At 48.0% G+C, this 17,975-nt stretch overlaps 1 protein-coding gene across 4 annotated transcripts in view; it reads right to left on the minus strand.

The window, feature by feature from the left end:
- Positions 1-17,975, minus strand: part of LOC133347925 (netrin-1-like) — a 98,482-nt gene that overhangs the window by 42,743 nt on the left and 37,764 nt on the right. For all 4 annotated transcript variants that reach the window (XM_061560677.1, XM_061560678.1, XM_061560680.1 and 1 more), the window contains one exon: positions 2,429-2,617. In XM_061560677.1, coding sequence (XP_061416661.1) covers positions 2,429-2,617 — 189 coding nt within the window. The remainder of the gene's footprint in view (positions 1-2,428; positions 2,618-17,975) is intronic.

A 17,975-nucleotide genomic window follows, 5' to 3' on the forward strand; every position in this document is an offset into this window, starting at 1 on the left:
ATGCCTTGGAACCAACGATGGTATCGTGTTGCAGGAAATCTCACTTGAAATTAATAAAATATATAAAGTTGACAATACCCCTCCTTCCCAAATGTGTCTCTCCATATATAAGTACTGTAACATAATCATGGTGCTCCTTGTATTTTTTGTAAGTAAGAAACAACGTTGTTGCTGCATATTCTCCGTAGGGATGCCAATGACGATGTTGTGCTGTGAGTTATGTCTTTTTATGTCAGACTAGGTCCAATAAGCAATACGTTTCATGCGGTACAATAATCCTGGCAAGCCACACCAAACGTTAACCACACATTAAGTCAAGTTGGCTCATTAAAGGGGCATTGGCTTTCACAGCTAGACCATCGCTAGAGCCTCCACGAGTGTTGAAACGTGAACCAGCAATCTCCTCCCCACAGCTCGTGACTAAACATGCACGCACGGAGGCCGTCCACGGCAAATTAAGATGGAGAGAAAAATAAATTAAAGCTATTCGAAACAAACTACACTAGTGTCAATGATATATAGAAAAATATATAGAGTGGTAGATGTTTGTGCTTAAACTGTCACAAGATACATTATAACCTAAACATGGGGAGCAAGGGAGCGGCCCGTGTTATCCTATGCTGAAGAGTGAAAACTCCCATTCATTAATTTAAAAAAGAAACACATTAATTTATAGTCAGCCTCACAGACGGCTGAATAGGAGGAATTGTATTACAAGTTGCTATTGCTCTTTGAGCTTAGGAGACGCGCACTCAACACGGAGTCTCTGCGCAGAGTGGACTCTCTTTTCCGACGAGGAGTGCTTCAGTCTTGGCAGCGACTAGCCGGAGGGAGTTTGAAGGAATCTGAGGTGGGAGCGCGTCCAGGCAGGATGCGGGAGTGGGCTCTGAGGTGGTCGTGCCCGTGGCACTAGTGGTGAGCGAAGGCTGCTGTCATCAGCAGAGACGTTTTGGCGATATAAATTATATCGTGTATTAAACTAATGTTGTTGCAACAAGACTGATGGGGGGGGGATGAGGGGGCGTTATATTTCCAAATGAACAAATTAATTACAAAAATACTACATAATTGGGAAGAGCAGTGGCGCAGTGGTTAGAACACTGCGCTCTGAGTTTCGACACCTGAGTTTGATTCCCAGCTGCAGGTGACATCCAGGATGAATGGTATGTATGTATGTTGACCTTCTTTCGTACCGTACATAGCCAACCGTGCCAATCAGAAGTGCCGGGGAAGGACTTGGATTCACCATGACAGGGCCGATACCTCGAGCCCAGGAGCCAGGAGCGCCACACAAAATCTACATTGCACCTCTTGACTCGTTACAATCTACATTGCACCTCTTGGCTCGTTACAATCTACATTGCACCTCTTGGCTCATTAGACGGACTCATTAGACCGACTGCTGGTCGTGTGTGTTCCTTGAACGGCCGTCTGACGAGGGGTCATTAAGGCACGTAGGTCCACGTGAATGACAGCTCAACAGCCAGGTTGCTGAGCTACTCATAACAACAATCACTACATGTACCCAGGAAAGCCTCACTGAGACTGAAGACTTATGTTTCAGGAGGGTCCTGCCAGATTTGAGACGGTTGGCCAAGACCAATGACATTATGCGTGTGTGCTTTGTTGGCTATTGGAAGAAACCCATGCAGAATAAACAAACTGTTCACAAAAGGACACCCGAGTCAGGAATCGAAGCCAGCACCTTCTGGAAGTGAGGGAGGGGCAACTGTCGCCACTGCACCACGCCGAGCGGCAGGCTGGCGCAGATTTCTAAACGTTACCTTTCAGTTTAACACGTAGCAGGCTTTCACGACCAATATAATAATAGAGTTTTTTTTGGGTTAGATCGCATAAACCTAAAAAAACCTCGATTATGGGCGTTACCTTTCGTACGCGTCGGGTGAGTGAAGGCATTCTGGCCTCAGCATGGACCCTCTCTTAGACATAGGTCCACGTGCACGCAACCACTCCACAGGACACCAAAGCAACTCGCCATGAACCGAACCATGAGGATCAACCGCAGGCGACGAGGGAGGGATCGGCGCTGGGTGTGGCGCTACTCACGCAGTCCCGGATTGTCCCAGTAGCAAAAGTAGCTACATGTGTATTAGCTACGGGCCCCGCACTATCAAGGGGCCCGCGCTAAACGCTTTCAAACTATCAAATTCTGGTTCAGTGATTCTGCACTTGCTCTATTACTAGAGTACTATACTGCCTTCAACTTTCATGAACGACTGGGTGTTTAAGGTTAGCGATTTCCCGTATTATCTGTCTGTATAGCAAACGAAAAAATACAATTACTTTACTGTGCGAGTTAAAAATGTATGTGTTTTAATATTTAAGTGTTTTTTTTTTTATTTAGGGCCCCTTTATAACATACGCTACATGCCCCGCACTAGCTTAATCCGGCACTGTTTAAACTCACGCTTGCAGGCCTTGCGGTCGCTGATGTGCTTGCCGAGGTCGCGGTAGAAGCCCTCCTTGCAGTAGTGGCAGTGCCGCCCGGCCGTGTTGTGCCGGCAGTTGAGGCAGATGCCGCCGCTCTTGCGGCCCGACAGCTTGTACAGCTCCATGTTGAAGCGGCACTTGCGTGCGTGCAGATTGCAGTTGCATGCTGCGGTGACACGATGGGGGGGGGGGGGGGGAGACGTGATCAGCGCTGCTGCTGCTGCGCGATGGGCAAGCGCGAACATCGTGGGTATCAGAATCAGAATATTTATTTATACCGGAGGATTCCAATGTGCTGTAAAGCTCTTTTTTCACAGGTGTAAAAGCGGCACTCGCTGGGGCTCCCACAGCGCGAGACGCGCTGCGGCCGCTGGGTCACAAACGTGGCCTGGGCACGGACGGCTGCAGTGTGAAGTGAGTAATTATGGAAACGCAAAACATTCCCCAATAACACCGCGGCCTTACAAAGGTACACAACAAATAGCAGGTGACGTTTTGGGTAATGACCCTTCCCCATAATATGATCATGGGCAGCGTGTGAAGGCTAATGCCCCAAAACGTCGACTACGTCATAAAGTGGTTTCCTCTCAAGGTTGCGGTATTATTGACGAATGTGTTTGGGGTTTTTTTTTTACTTGTGCACGACTGCTAATGTGGCATCACCAAAAATTTGGTATAAATTATGGTTATATTTTTACAACGCGGACCGTGGACAAGCACAACTGTTGTCAGGCAAGACAATCTACATCCGGTAGATGACAAAAAGGCAGGGACCATTCTGTTTCTCCGACTCCTAAACGTGTCGTGCGTGGCTCTCGACAGGGTCGAGGCCAAGTGGGAAGCGCTGAGATTCCCAAAGCGCAGGGGAAGGGAGGAGGAGGTCGCCACGGCAACAGCCAGGGGAGCAGCGGCAGAGCGGCTCGACCACGACAGAAGGTCTCGCACCGACTCGTGTGCACCACGTCTGCAATCTCTCGGCCGAGTCTCTGTAACGCATCGAGCACACAGACGTGCACTTGTTGATGTGTCACTGGCAGCGAGTACAATCTTCACTGGTCCTGGACAGCCCCATCATTCGTAAACCCGCACTGACCAGCGAGGGGAAGTATGGTCAAACAGCTGCTATGACCGACATGGCATGAGGAGGAATCTTTCATCTAGCATGAATTGACAAAGGCCTGTAAATGACTTCCATCATCATTATATTTTTACTGCTTCTGTATAATACAAAGGAATTGAGAGTGCCCATATACATATATATATTATAAAACTGGGGGGTTTTTGTACAATATTATTACTTTTAGTAACATAGTTAAGCACGTGATGCACGGTCCCATAGAGATTTTAATGTTGTTGCTTCTGACCACGTTCACCGTTGTTGTTGCCGTTATAAGCGACGTTCAACATCGCCGGCAATCCGCTCGCTGCCTTTGTGGCGAGCGTTGCGCGGCAGCGCTGCGCTCGCTCCGCGACGCCGCGTGCGCGACGACTTTCAAGGAGCTCGTTAAGCCTCCCCGAGGCCCTTAACATGCAATGTTCATTTTAAATTGGGGCTCATTCTGAAGATACGAAGCAGACCTCAGGCTTCAGTCATCCCGTTAATTACCCTTACGATTGATTAATGCAAATCACGCGACGGCTGAGCTGCGTCTTCTGATGTCTGGGAGCCTCGTTACCCCGGGGCCTTCAGACACGTTTCCACAAAACGTATTTTCCTTCGGAAAATTTCACCGTTTGTGTCCTTACACTTCCAACTGCTGTGCTATTTAACGGTTGTTTGTGTGTTTAAGATTAGTTCCTTTATTGTTTACCGCAAAGTTTAAATTGCCAAACAATTAATGAACCAGAGCCATGAGCGCTTCGCGGGTGCTCCGTGGCGTTATTGTGTTTGAAATTTGTTTTAGTTTGTAAATCAATCTCCGGGGTTTTACCTCGAGTGTTTATGAGACGAAATTATTATATGCGCATTTATGGAGAACATAACGAACAAAATGAATAAGCAGACAATACGCCTCATCGTTTCTGTCCTTCACAATCGAAATGTCCATCTCGACGGAGTTAAGCAGACGATATTTTTACTCGACAAACCAAGAGCTAAAAGATCCGCAGATGTCGTTCGCTGTGCAGCGCCACTTGAAATTCCATCTCGCGAGGCGGTGGCCTCTACGATAATTATAGAATGTATGTGCCGGATGTACCGATATTGAAGTTATTTAGCACCGTATGAAATTAACCATGCTAATCGGGCTGGCCGACTGTGCGTCTCAACGGTTAGCGACAGCAGTAGGTTGATTTAAATTCTAGTTTCATCATTGACCGAGCAGATTCATAATGAAGAAAAAAATAATTTCTAAAGCTTTGTCAACATTCTGGCACGTCGGAACAAGAATAGAATATTCGATTAAAGTATCCTGGAACAACCGAGAGACATTTTAATTGAGGGTAAGAATAAAGTGGAATTAATTTTCACGATAATTTTCCAATAATTTCACAAAATGATGAAAACACAAATTGTGAACGTGGTTCATTTATTTCTCTGACATAATCAGCAGCTACACAGGTGATTCGAAAGCGTTCTCTACCGACCAGCCATTTTAGCGTGTTGAGGGCCACAAATCCTGAAATAATGAAACGAACAAAACCGGCTTGAGAAATAACACGACCGCAGCTGAGGTCACGATTTACAAACTCAGAACGTAAATTATGAAAAATCGTGCAAACTGCAAGTGCCGAAATGACTTAGAAATGATTTATAAAATGCTCAGTATATTTGCAACGCCTGTGGTGATATTGAGACAAACAGGATCCGGGACTGAAAAGTAAACCTTATCAATGTTTTGTTGACAAAGAGAACGGAACCAAAGACGAAGTGTGCATAGAGATGTATGACAAAGATTATGTTTGTATCTTTAGTCAACACTACGTTTGTATAATTTTGAAGTGAGCTGCAGCTTCTAAGTAAAATGTAGAACCCGTCAAGCCTGGCAAACGTTGAAACCAATCGCCGTAGTCCTACTCACTGTCGATGTGTTTTTAAAATTCTTGATAGCACGTACGCTGCATACAAACGCAACTTCAAAGCAGCTCTATTTATTTTGGAAGATGGCTATGAATAAATGAATGCAATTTGCTATTTCTTACTTCTCTACGCCTGCAGCAAGGACACTGCTTTTCTTTGATCTCATAAGGCTCTCAGCTCTGCCAAGATATTTCACAGCCAATGGAATAACCGTGCCGGGCCCGACCTGAAACAACGCTGCGCTGCTGTTAAGTTGCGCATGGCCCACTCACGATCAGGGTGATGATGCACTGCCATGGGAATCGAGTTGGTAAACGCTGGCACTCTATGCCGGCACTTCTCACAACACAACACGTTTTGTATTGTGTTGTGAAAAGTTACATTTCAACCACTTGTAATACGTATACATATTTAACGATACGACCATTAAATGAATGTGTATACACTGCATGTATATTAGTTCCCACCGTACTTTGTAAATAATGATTGAGAGAGCGCGACCGCTTGTTGACTGACGAACTCCATCGAGAAGATCTGCCACTGCACGAGAAGCCCAGACACCCGCCCTCGACTCCCGGCCACGGCGAGCATGGCTGGTGAGCGATCCGCGCACCGCTCCCGAGCCGCCCCCCCACTGCACCAAACCGCACTGAGCAGTGTGGTAAAGTATGGTCACAACCATCCCCCACTGTTCGACGCAACCTGGGCAGGCCTTCATCCAACAGTTGTTTGACAAAAAGGCTCAACAGTAATTAAAAGAGTTGAAGCTTTCGTGACTTCAGGAATCCATACTCTTTGATTTTTTCGGTAAAGTCACGTAGGTAGGAAATTAATAGATCATGACGTAGCAGTTCTCCTGCTGTGTTTGTTTCACCTGATGACGGTTGCTTGTGTTGTGATCGAAACGTCGTGATCTATTAATTTTCTATCTACGTGACTTTAGCGAAAGAACCAAAGAGTATAGTAATTAAAATCTTGTTGCCTCCGAAACATCGTGATTTTTATTTTTATTTTATTTTACTTTTTAATGTTTTTACCTACGTGACTTTACCGAAAAAACCTAAGAATATGAATCATTGCAGTCACGAAAGCTTCAAATCTAGAATTAATTAAAATCTGTCCCCCGAGTTTGATTCCTGTCCATAGCTAACATAAGGGGGGACGAGGGGGGGTATCCTTGGTATCTGCAATGGCTGCCCCCTTCACCGACCCCCATACACGCGAGCATGGTGAGGTATGGTCAAACAGCCAACACGTGTTATTTGGGGCTGGGCATCAAAACGGCCTTGCCGTTTCATGATCCACTCACGAGCACGAGTGTGAGTGGGTGTGGACAAACACGCCGAGGGGTTTTTGTATGCTCAGTTCACATATTATGCCGCATTCTTAGACTCCCTATTTGTATCGAAAGGGTTCGTAAGTTTACCATTTCAAACATACCACCTCTCACACACATATACCATTAATATCACGACTCGCCGAGACAATTCTCATGGAATAATGACTGAACACTCTGTTCATAAATATATGCACAATTAGCCTGTGGCATACAATTCCGTAACTCGATAACGTCAGCCCGAATTAAACGTCATAGTTGCCGTATTATGTTAAAAGCACCGAGTTCAAGGAAGAGCCAGCATGGCAATGGAATGACATTTATTATGCAGGCAGCCCTAATTACGCATGCACCCCTAATTAAGCATACAGATTAGTTAATCATTTAAGAACACAGTGGCGTGTGCTCCGAATATATATAACTTACGCTCTGTTTGCATTCGTTAAATGTAATTAAGTATTCTGGTCTATGTGCTGTGAAACGTTTCCTGTCATATATTTATCATGAAGGGAATGTCCTTGCCTATAAGATCGGCCGTTCGTCGATTCAAGAAAACCTGCTGATGAGAAACTGTGTGTCGAAACCAGTCAATAGTTCACTTGTCTTCAATCAATGCTGCCGAAGTGATGTACTCCTCGAAGGCCGTGTGGCTGATGGCTTGTGTAGGAAATAATGCTATCTTTCACGTTACGGAGATGTGAAAGATACATATTTTGTTAATCGTATTTTTTAATTAATTTGACTAAATTCTAGTACTGAGAAATACAAATATGGTGTCATTCAACAAACAGCCTCATAGCAGAGTGTGTGGGAGTGTGCGCCCCCCTCCATTGTGATGGACACAAAAGCATCAGCAGAATTCCTGCCAGAAACCCCTTCCACGGCCATTCTGTGGGATTTCCGAATAAATTCTCCATCCCATGAGATGATGCAAAGACCGCCACTGGAATGCATTCGGGGGGCGGGGGGGGGGGGCGAATTCTCTTTTTAAATGTCACGTGTGACCCTGGCTCAAGGCTTTCTGCCTCACCAGGCGCACACTCGTCACACCCAGCGCACACTGGGCCCTGTCAGAACACGGACCGCAACCTGTTCTTACACTTATGAGGCTCGCACTACATTGCGCGTCTAAGAGTCAACAGTGAATTATGCATTGCACCGCTTTGCCAGTATCAGTGGCAAACACGTCCGATAAATAAAACTGCTGTGACAGTTTCACCTGAAGACGGAAGCTTGTGTTGCCTCCGAAACGTCGTGATTTTATTGTTTTTGTTTTTTATTTTTATTAATTTTGATTTCATTTTTTTACCTACGTGACTTTACCGAAAGAACTAAGAGTATGAATCCTTGCAGTCACGAAAGCTTGAAATCTAGAATCAACCCGAGCTATTCATTACTTTGATTCTTGTGATGGCTTTTGGCGTTCTCGGCTCTGCTACTGGTGAGACACGACCACAGAGAAGGCTGTCTCCGTGGTAGGCCAATCAGTTCAAAGACAAGGCGTATATTATACTCTTGGTTCTTTTGGTAAAGTCACGTAGAAGGGAAAGAATAAAATAATAAAAATAAAACACTAATATTCTCACGACGTTTCGATTGCAATACAAGCAATCATCATCAGGTGTGAGAACCTACGTGACTTTACCGAAAGAACCAAGAATATGAATCCCTGCAGTCACGAAAACTTTAAATCGACAAAAAATGCGTATATTATCAGAGCACGTTTGTTTGCATGTTTTGCTACAAATATGCGTGGTAAATGTAGACTTGATGCCTTGTGATAGTAATTTATTTGGTGTTAGGAACATCTTAACACCGTTTTATTACCATAAAGAATGTATTGTTCATGCAAGTTATATTCAAATATATTATATTGCACCGTGAGGCTGGTGAACGAAACAAGGCAGATCAGAGAATACAGAACATTTAAGAGGCACACTGCAAGTGGCATTTTAGACACAAAAAATTGAGCACGCGTATTGAGTGGAATCGAGGAAGCTAATTGGATCCCCAGTGGGGTGAACCGTGACAGCTGTTCTCTACAGACTTTCGTCTGTTCATTGGGAAGGTTTTTTTTACGGATGTGGTAGAGAATGGGATCAAGACATACTTTCCGACACAATGTGTTAGCAAATGCAAATGTGTGTATTACCTGCTATGAATCCTGATTTAGATATGTGGTCGTGAACAAAAACATATATATAGAACATAAGCTAAAATGTGAGCAAAGCAGCATGGAGAGATGCAGGAGTGGAATGACATTGCAATACAAGAAGAGAAACACATGTATTGGAGAACACACGCAGGTTAATGGAATTCATCCAGCAGTGGATTGATCATGGCTGATCATGATGATGCAAACTGGCTGCAACGCCTACCAATGCAGAGGCTATCGGAGCAATTGAAATGAAATTGGACGATTATGCATTTTATCTGCAATATACATCTCAAACGGTGGCCAAATGCTTACTCTGTTTACTTTTTGTTAGGATTGTGACTATAAATAATGTTTTTGCGGTAGACTTGCTATTTATAACTGGAATTCCACAGAGAGTAAACACAAACCAGCTAATGTGTGTTTACATATGTGGGGCCGATTAAAACACAGCTCTTTTGAAATGGTGCCCAGGAGAGGGGGTTGTGTCGAAGCCATGGCACAAGCAGAGAGAGCTACGGTCGACTTCTGCCGAATATCCCAGTCTGAGGACACGATCAGTGAGTGTATATTGATCGCATGAATCGATCAAGTCCATCGATTTAGGTTCCTTTGACCAGGAAGTGGCCACTACCAGCCAAATGCTTCGTTAAACATTTTGAAATGCACTTGCTTTATACGTTATCGTCATCAACATTGATCTGTCCACTGCTGGATGAAGGCCTCCACAAGCCGTCCCTCGTCTTGCAATGCAACAATTCATCTGGCTCCCACACAAGAACTCATTTTATTGATCCATCTCTGCGGCGGTCACCCCTCTCGGGCGTCTTCCCATCCTTTGACTGCCACTCCACCACTAGACTCGACCATCGGCGCCCATCCCTCCTAGCAACCTGCCCAAGCTCACCGAGTTGTAAGTTATTCGAGACGTGGATGTGAACCCACGTCGTACCGTAGTGACTGTGAGCTTCGTGTGGCCTCGAAGGGCTTCCGCTGGTGTTTTTTGTACCATGATCACAATTGACAAGTAGCCAGGAAAGGTCCGAGCAAGGTCCCCATGCTAAGGACTCGAGCCCCTTCATCCAGATATTGTTCAACGACGGCTGCCAGGTTTCCCTACGGCCAACACGAAACGCCTGCCTAAAACGAACTTGTTTGCCTGATTGTGGGAAGCAAACATCACGGCGACGTCACGAATTCATCGTCAACATATTGCAGGAAGCCTCCCCTGCTCATGGTGCTGGGCCAGACCGCTTTGCGAGACAAATAATAACGAGGCAGCTGAGCGAACCGGTCCGGAATAGGAGCCTGCGCCGCGCTCCGGGCGCGCGGTCGGGGGTCGGGCCGCGGAGGGGAAATCAAAGCGTGGTTGGCCATGAGGGACCGGTTCTGGCCGATGGCCACAATCATGGCGAATTAGCCGAGCGATGACAGAGCTCACTTCAAGCGCGCTCAGCAAAACACGCGCGCTCGCGTCAATTGCCTTGTGTGTGGAATAGTGACAAGCCACTGAAAACCATTTTGGTTTTATTTTGTTTAAACATGTCAATCCGTTTTCCATGCGGGTGAGATCTGTACTAATTGCTTACGACTAAATCACAGTGTGTCCTGCTACATTATTAATCCTTCTTATGTGTTTTTTTAATATAAATTGGCATATATAAAATACACATTTTATCCAAGCTCATTAGAAGCCATATTGCAATGAGTTTGCATTTCAAGTCAGGTCGGGGCAAAACCTGGATGAACGTTAATCGTGCATGCCAAATAACTTCACTCGTAGATGTGTGTATGTATGTTGAACTTCTTTCGCACCGTACGTAAGGAACCGTGCAAATCCACTATCATGCCACTCACTCCACTGCAGGTCACCTCACTTCTCATTCTGCTTCTTCCCTCTCATTGCTCCACTCTGGAATTCATTCCATCGTTTCTTCACCCAAGCTCTTACAATCACAACCTGGCTCAATCCAGCAATGTTACCACTTGTATCTATTACAACTGTTATATGTTACAACTTCTATAGTGCTGTTTGTTGCTGGCCGCTTAATGTTTTGGCCTTTAGGCCTGTGCTCAGCAACTTTGTAAAAACCTAATTAGGACAAGCTTAAACTTTGCAATCGCAATACTTTCATAATCCAAACTGCCCTATTTATATTTTTTGAGCGACTCTAGATCGATATTCTTAACCATGGCCAGGGGAGTGCCGTACAAGACACAGTCTCACACTCACTGCTCTTGGGGCCAGCTCACGTGACGAGTCGCGTTCGCAGCTATTCCCACTCACGGGGGCAATCCCCACAGCGCTCTTTAAGTTCACGCCGCTAACGAGCGACAATTACAGGGCCCGGCTCAAGTAACGACCCACGAGTTTCAATCCCCCACGAGCCGGGCATCAGCTGTGCCACTCGCGCTGCAGGGGGAGGAGGGGACGGAGGTGTCGGGGCAGAGGGAAGAGAGGTGCGGGGACGAGGGGTTACCCCAGCGGTGGCAGCAGCGGCGGCTTCCATTCTCGAGGCCTCCCAACCCACCACGCACGCATGGGGGTGGCGTTCGAAGGCCTCAAGCGCCGATTGGGTCGGCTGATTGGGGGTGTCCCCTTTGAATGGAATTGTCGTCATTTCAAAATGGGGACTTGGTCGCTTGTAACCGGGATGACAAACATCCACGGGGAAAAAAATGGGGCATGCTCGACGTGTTTTTTTTCAGTCGCCAAAAATATATGAAATAAATAAGAAGAATTACATTGAAATATTTGGACTCGCGCTAATGACAGGGATACCTCTTTTGTACGAAGCTGTGGCAGTGAGGTTCTTGAGTTCAACTGAGGCTGTGCACTTGATACTATCAGCAGATGTGGTTTTATGATTTCATGGTAATTACAGGATGTGTAACTGAAAAGCATCACTCAGCATTGCAGTTCGTGGGGATGTGACAATCCACCGATTCGTCGGTTGATTTTCATCTCGTAATGAACGATGTGTGCAAGGTATCGCGTGCTACGTATTTCCTTTCAGATCGCGGGTTTCATCCACTTGAGGCGCTAGAATTCACCGTGACGTTATACAAAGGGTGGGATCGTTACCATGAGGAGCGAGTGGATGGAAGCAGAGTTAGGAAGACTCGAGAGACAAACACACACAAATACAAACACGTACAGTGATGGTGCAGAGCAAGCAATGGGGCCAGGTTTCAGACTTGATATTTGGAAAGTTATGCGGTCATCGTTCGAATGCCCACGTGTTATTGATGTAACTTTGATTTCATACAAACACAGGCCACAGCCTGTAACTGTTAAGCATGTTAATAGTATAATCACTACGTAAACATATTCGTGCTTATTTTTAAAGTGTTAAGAAAATATTTATTTTCTAAAGAGTTTTTTTTATTTATTCATTTTTTTCGGGACTCAAATGGCAGCCAATTTTTTTTCAAATAAATGTTTTTTCGTACTATGTTTGGATTTTAACACCGCCGCTTTGTTTAGCAAACGTTGGTTGTTGCTAAGGTGGGAAGATCATACTTTTGGCTCGACTCGTCTTGCTACAGTGAACACGCTACCAACAAACACGTGCATTAGGGTAACCTACATGTTGCGCTCCAGCCAGTAGGCGATGACAAGGCTAAAAAGACTCGGGGTTTACAAGCGAGCTTCCTGGACAGTGATTATACAGTTGGTAGCGGTTACATTAGCCACATACGGCGGCTGAGTGGTAGAGTGAGCGGCTCGTAAATCCTGTTCGGGAGTTAACTCAGTCCATCAGCATACCTCCCATGGGTAGATAACATGAGTACCACTTTATGGGGAAGTCACTATAGCGGTTGTTCAATGGAGAAATTCACTTGTGCCATAGGGATGTGGAATTTCCACCACTGGCTCAGGGCTGTAAATACGAGAGCAGCCCTCAATGCTCACAGAGCAGGAAATGCCTTTGACTCCTTTTTCAAACTGTTGCCAAACGCATTTGAGGAGATAACCGAGTGATCGTGTTAAGTGACGCGGTCTGATAATTTCTGCGATTATAATCGCAGAAACTTTCGCGAAGAATTTAGTAAAATCGCTTGAGAAATTCCGAGAGACGGAGTTCGATTCCCAGTCAAGGTGGCCGACATCGAGCAACTCCATCTCTCTACATTTTGTTGGCTAACGATGACTGGCAGCGGTTACACAGCAGACGGCATCCGTGCTTGCTACGCTTGGCTACGCGGCTCTGCTCTCCTCTCGCGGGGCACCACGCCGTGAGCCGGCACAAGCTCCGAGCATTATCCACGGCAGATGCACCCAAGGAGGTGATTGGGGAATCATTGTATTCAGATCGCCCGTCCATCCCACCACCATCGCGTGCAATCACACTCCAATTTCCTCTGCCGGACACACCTGCCGCGGATAATTTGCGCATCCCATTGCAGATCACGGCGCCTCGCCGCACGGGAGACGAGACGTGCGACACGGGGGCTCCTCTCGCATTTAAAAACATGGGATCGGTTCGAACGTGTAAATCTCCGGATGTCACATCTTATTTAAAACCAAAATGCATTCTTGCAGGACACCCGCGGATTTGCGAGATTCGACGATTTTTTTTTTCAGAATCCCAAGAACGAGTGAGGCTTACGGAGGTAATCAAAGATCGCCCCAACACGTCGGCGTAACCGACATCGCTATTGTCCGACCACGATGTTGGGAATGCTACAGCAACAACAAAACCCGCACACACACGCAAGATCAACTCTCACAGCCCTTATTACGGGCCAGAACGGGCCAGAAACAACCTCGGGACAACAACTGATTTGCGGCCAAATTATGAGGATTGTTGAGCAAATCCGGCGGCTGTTAAACGACGACGCGAGTTGATGCGCCGCGCGTCGCGTGAGCCGTGCGGCTTGCGGTGTTGCGGGTGGGGGTGGGTGGGGGGCTGGCTGCGGGTCCGCGCATTCTTTCACGGGCGATTGACTTGCGGTTGATTTATGCGACACCAACTTCCTGTCCGTGCCCACCTGCTCCTCCGCGGAGGTGCCGCGTCGAGCGAAACGAGACCCACGCGGCGCGCTCCTCGTCGCCCATCATCGGAAGGGGGATTTTGCGCTCACGTCGTGACGTAAGGCAGGCTGCAGGTGCTGCCCTGCGACTGCTTTCCCGCGCCAATGCAGGTGGAAGGGCCTCCACTCGAGCGAGCTCTAGAGGAGGGCATTTGATCGACTCCTCAAACACGTTGGCCACACGTGTTGGAAGAGGTGGGCGGACCCGCGCTTTACCCCACCACACGCGGCCTGCCGACCGATAAACTGGAGTGAACCCATGTGTACAGTACTCCTGGGGGAGCAGAGACGGCGGGGTTTGAGAAACCTCATCAATGATGGTTGACTATGTTGAATTATGTTGTAATAATTTTACTATACCGTACACACAATACACAACATCTCATTTGAAAACATAAACACTACGCCTGTGTGTGTGTGTGTGTGCGATGCGTTCAGCCGAACCTTTGCCACCTGCATCGGACGGCGTCTGCGTGACTTTGAGTCAACAGCAAATTATAAAAATGAAAGTCAACAAAAGACGACCGGAGAACGCCGCCTTGAAACTCCGAGGGAAGGGCGGCAAAGTCGTTAAATTAAACATTGCGCAGGCTCAGAGTGAAATAAGCCGGCGATGGAATCTGCCGTGAGAGCGTGTTTGACCAGCTGGTTGCGGCAAAGGTAAACATTTGAGCACTGGGAGGGGGGGGGCAGACTCGTTGAGGCCGTTACGACCCCAGCGCCCGCGGGTGGCGGCCGGAGAGCCGACCCCAGCGTTTAGCCTCCAAACTCCACCGCCGCGCAGGAGGAGCGGCAAAGCCCCGCAGAAGCCACGCGTCAGAGGCCGTGGAATGGAAGAGAAATCTCGACGCAGCGCGTGCGTGTGTTTTAGATATCTCTCGCTCTCTCTGTGTCCACGTACAACGACACTACACACGCGCGCCTGAGTTCTCTGTGATATCACGACCCCGCGTCGCCCCGACAGGTGGCCCACCCGTGGAGCCGCAAGCTTGCAATAGGCCCATCATCCCTCCGGCGTCGATCAAATAGGTACCACTTTGTGGGGAAGATCAACAGTAAAGATCAACAGTGTTTGCTCTATGAAGAGACTCGCCATTGGCATATAAATGTGGAATGTCTACTACTGTCTCCGGACTGTAAACAGCAGATGAGCACTACCTCAGTGCTGATTTGGGCAAGAAACCACTTGAACTCAATAGAACACAAAAACGTGTGACTTGCTGACTGATGTGCCTATTCCTGTTGCGAGAGGTACATCAATCCACCGCTGGTTGAAGGAGGCTACCCCATGCCATGTCGGTCATGTGGGTTGTCTGACCATATGTAACCGTGCTAGTGAGTGCGGGCTGGTGAAGTGGTCATGTGACCACGCGTTCAGATATCCCTCTTCGCCACTGACATTCGTCGTGGCCAGGAGTCGAGCTCCGCGCACAGAGTCGCGCGCCCACCCACCGCACCGCCGCTTCACCCCGTAAGAGGCATCACGAGCTACCGAAGACAAACAACAGCGGGCGATGACGCGACAATTACAGAGCGGGGCGCGCGTTACGAGCGCCCCGCTCTGCACCTCGCCCACCGTGTGTGACCAGCTGCTGCTGCTGCTGTTGCTGCTGCTGTTTGGTTTGACGTGAAAGTGACGGAGGAGGAACTCGGCTCTGGAGTCGCGCTCGCCTTCCTTTGAACAAATCAAACACGGCGCCTCGTCGGCCCTCTCTCCAAGCGACGCGTTCATTGAAGGCCGTGATCTTTCTTACAGTCCAGGTCGCGACCTTTATTACGGCGAACGTAGACAAACGTCTCGACAACGGCGGGGTTGCGCGAAGAACGGAGGCGACGCAGACGGACAGCGTCGAATCGGGCTATGCTGTCCGTTCGATACCCCCCCCCCCAAACACCTCAGAGTCGTTTTCCACGTTTCATGGCCCCCGCCTGTGCACGGAAACAACATCGCACGCGCCTCGGCGGCTGTCACCCACGCTCAGATTCCCCGCAGCTCCCCCCCCCCCCCCCGCGCGATCGGCCGGGAGACGACACCAGCAGCCCGTGCTAAAGCGATCCCGGCTCGCGGCTCGCCTTGACCACGGCCACCCTCTCCACAGAACCACCCCCAGCCACCCCCAGCCTCCCTCCCTCCCAGCCACATGGCCCAGCCACCCCCATGCCCTGCAGCTACCTCTGCCCAGTGCTCATTCGTGCGCTTTGCCAAACTCGTACATGTGCTTGTTTAATAAATTAGACTTCTCAAAGCCCCCATTCAAGTTTCCCGGTTCCCGAGGACCCTTCCCTCGTTGGGGTCAATATCCGGAGAGGATTACGCAGTTACGCGCTGAGAAACACCATTACAAACACACGTTTCGGTAACAAGGCTGCTGCTGCTGCTGCTGTGGCTGTTATGACCAAGGCGCGGTTTGGAGCATTCCTCTCTGTGTGTTAGGGGTTCTCTTTTCCACTTTGGATCAATCCCAGACACGCTTCTTATTCAGCTTAGGTCTATTATCAAAATTGCACCGATTGCACTAATAAAGTGGAACACTAAAACCAGTACGAGGTCTGGGTACGAATACATTCCTGTCACCCGGAGACAGATCCCAACTCCAGGACTGTCATGGGCTGGACAGGTGGCAACCCTTCACAATTTGCTGACCACTTGGGACGCTTTAAATGCTCCACGCTTGGTCTGATCCCTGCGAGTAGTTAGTAATCCTATCGTAGGAAAATATCATTATGTTTGTACGTGATAATTAATTTGAGTTCCTTTTTTAAGTTTACAGATTTACTTATACAAATTTGTGTTATTCAACAGATAAAAAAAGACATCCTCATATCAGTACGTTGTAAATATGCCTTGATGGCGTCACACCGTGAGCGTCCCTATCGCTGCACCCAGAAGGGGGTTGATCGATGGTCGCCACGACGCGTCGGCCTCGCCACCACACGCGGCTTGCGGTGACTCTCCATGGGACGCGGTAAGGGAGTCCGCGAAGAATCTCAGACACCGACGTCCCACGGTCTGTCCTCAGCCTGAGACAAGCCGTGGATTACCATCCATTCAAGTATATTCTTACGCTCATGATCAACGGCGATTTCTTGCCCACATAAGCATTGAAGCATGTGTCTCAACTCCAGCTCTGTGTACAGCCCGACAGACAGAGCCAGCGGTGAAAATCCCACATTTGTATGGCAGGTGCGAGTCTATCAACAGGACAACTGATGTTAGCTTCCACACAAAATGGTACTATTTTATGTATCCCAGAGAAATGATGGGCTTAGTCAACCCCCAACGTGATTTTACAATCGCCCGTTCTCACACTTGCTTTGCCGCTGAGCCACCTGGCTGGGTCAGCGTGGACAAACACTCGTTATAATTTATCGGGAACCCATGGATCGTTTTCATTAATCCACTGTCCACAGGGCATGGCGAATGTAAATGAACGCGTCACGTATTCATGCATGAGAGGGCATTCCGCTGCTTTGACGTTTTGTCCCACGGTCACGGTTACGGAGCGCGTGTGTGCGCACATGTGTGCGCGCGCGTGCACGTGCTATCGATTAGTTTTCGAACGCGGAGTCACTTCAAAATTTGTCCTGGGTACCTGGCTACCATAACAACAACAACACAACAACAACGTGAAACCAGCGAAACTCGTTCCTCTTCGGCCTCCGTCGAGGTTGTCACAAATCCCCAGTCCTCATTTCAACTTTCTCAAAAAACATCTGCCGGACGAATATGTAATAGCTCGTGGTGTGTGCTCGCGCGCTCGCTCGGGGAAGCTGCCCTGTTTGTCGGAACCCGCTCTGCTGTAATTGCATCCGTCACGTAAACTCACTTCGTGGCCCCGTGCCGCATGCAGTTCTGACAAGATGCACCACGCCAACGCGCGACACGTAAACAAACATTCTCTCGGGAGATTAAATAGCATCAGAGAGTGACACTCAAAGAAACGGAGGAAGAGCCTCACCACTGATTTGTAGAGCGA

This window comes from Lethenteron reissneri, chromosome 26 (genome assembly GCF_015708825.2).
Source record: "Lethenteron reissneri isolate LAM-NWPU_2019-01 chromosome 26, ASM1570882v1, whole genome shotgun sequence".
NCBI classification, from domain to species: Eukaryota; Metazoa; Chordata; class Hyperoartia; order Petromyzontiformes; family Petromyzontidae; genus Lethenteron; species Lethenteron reissneri.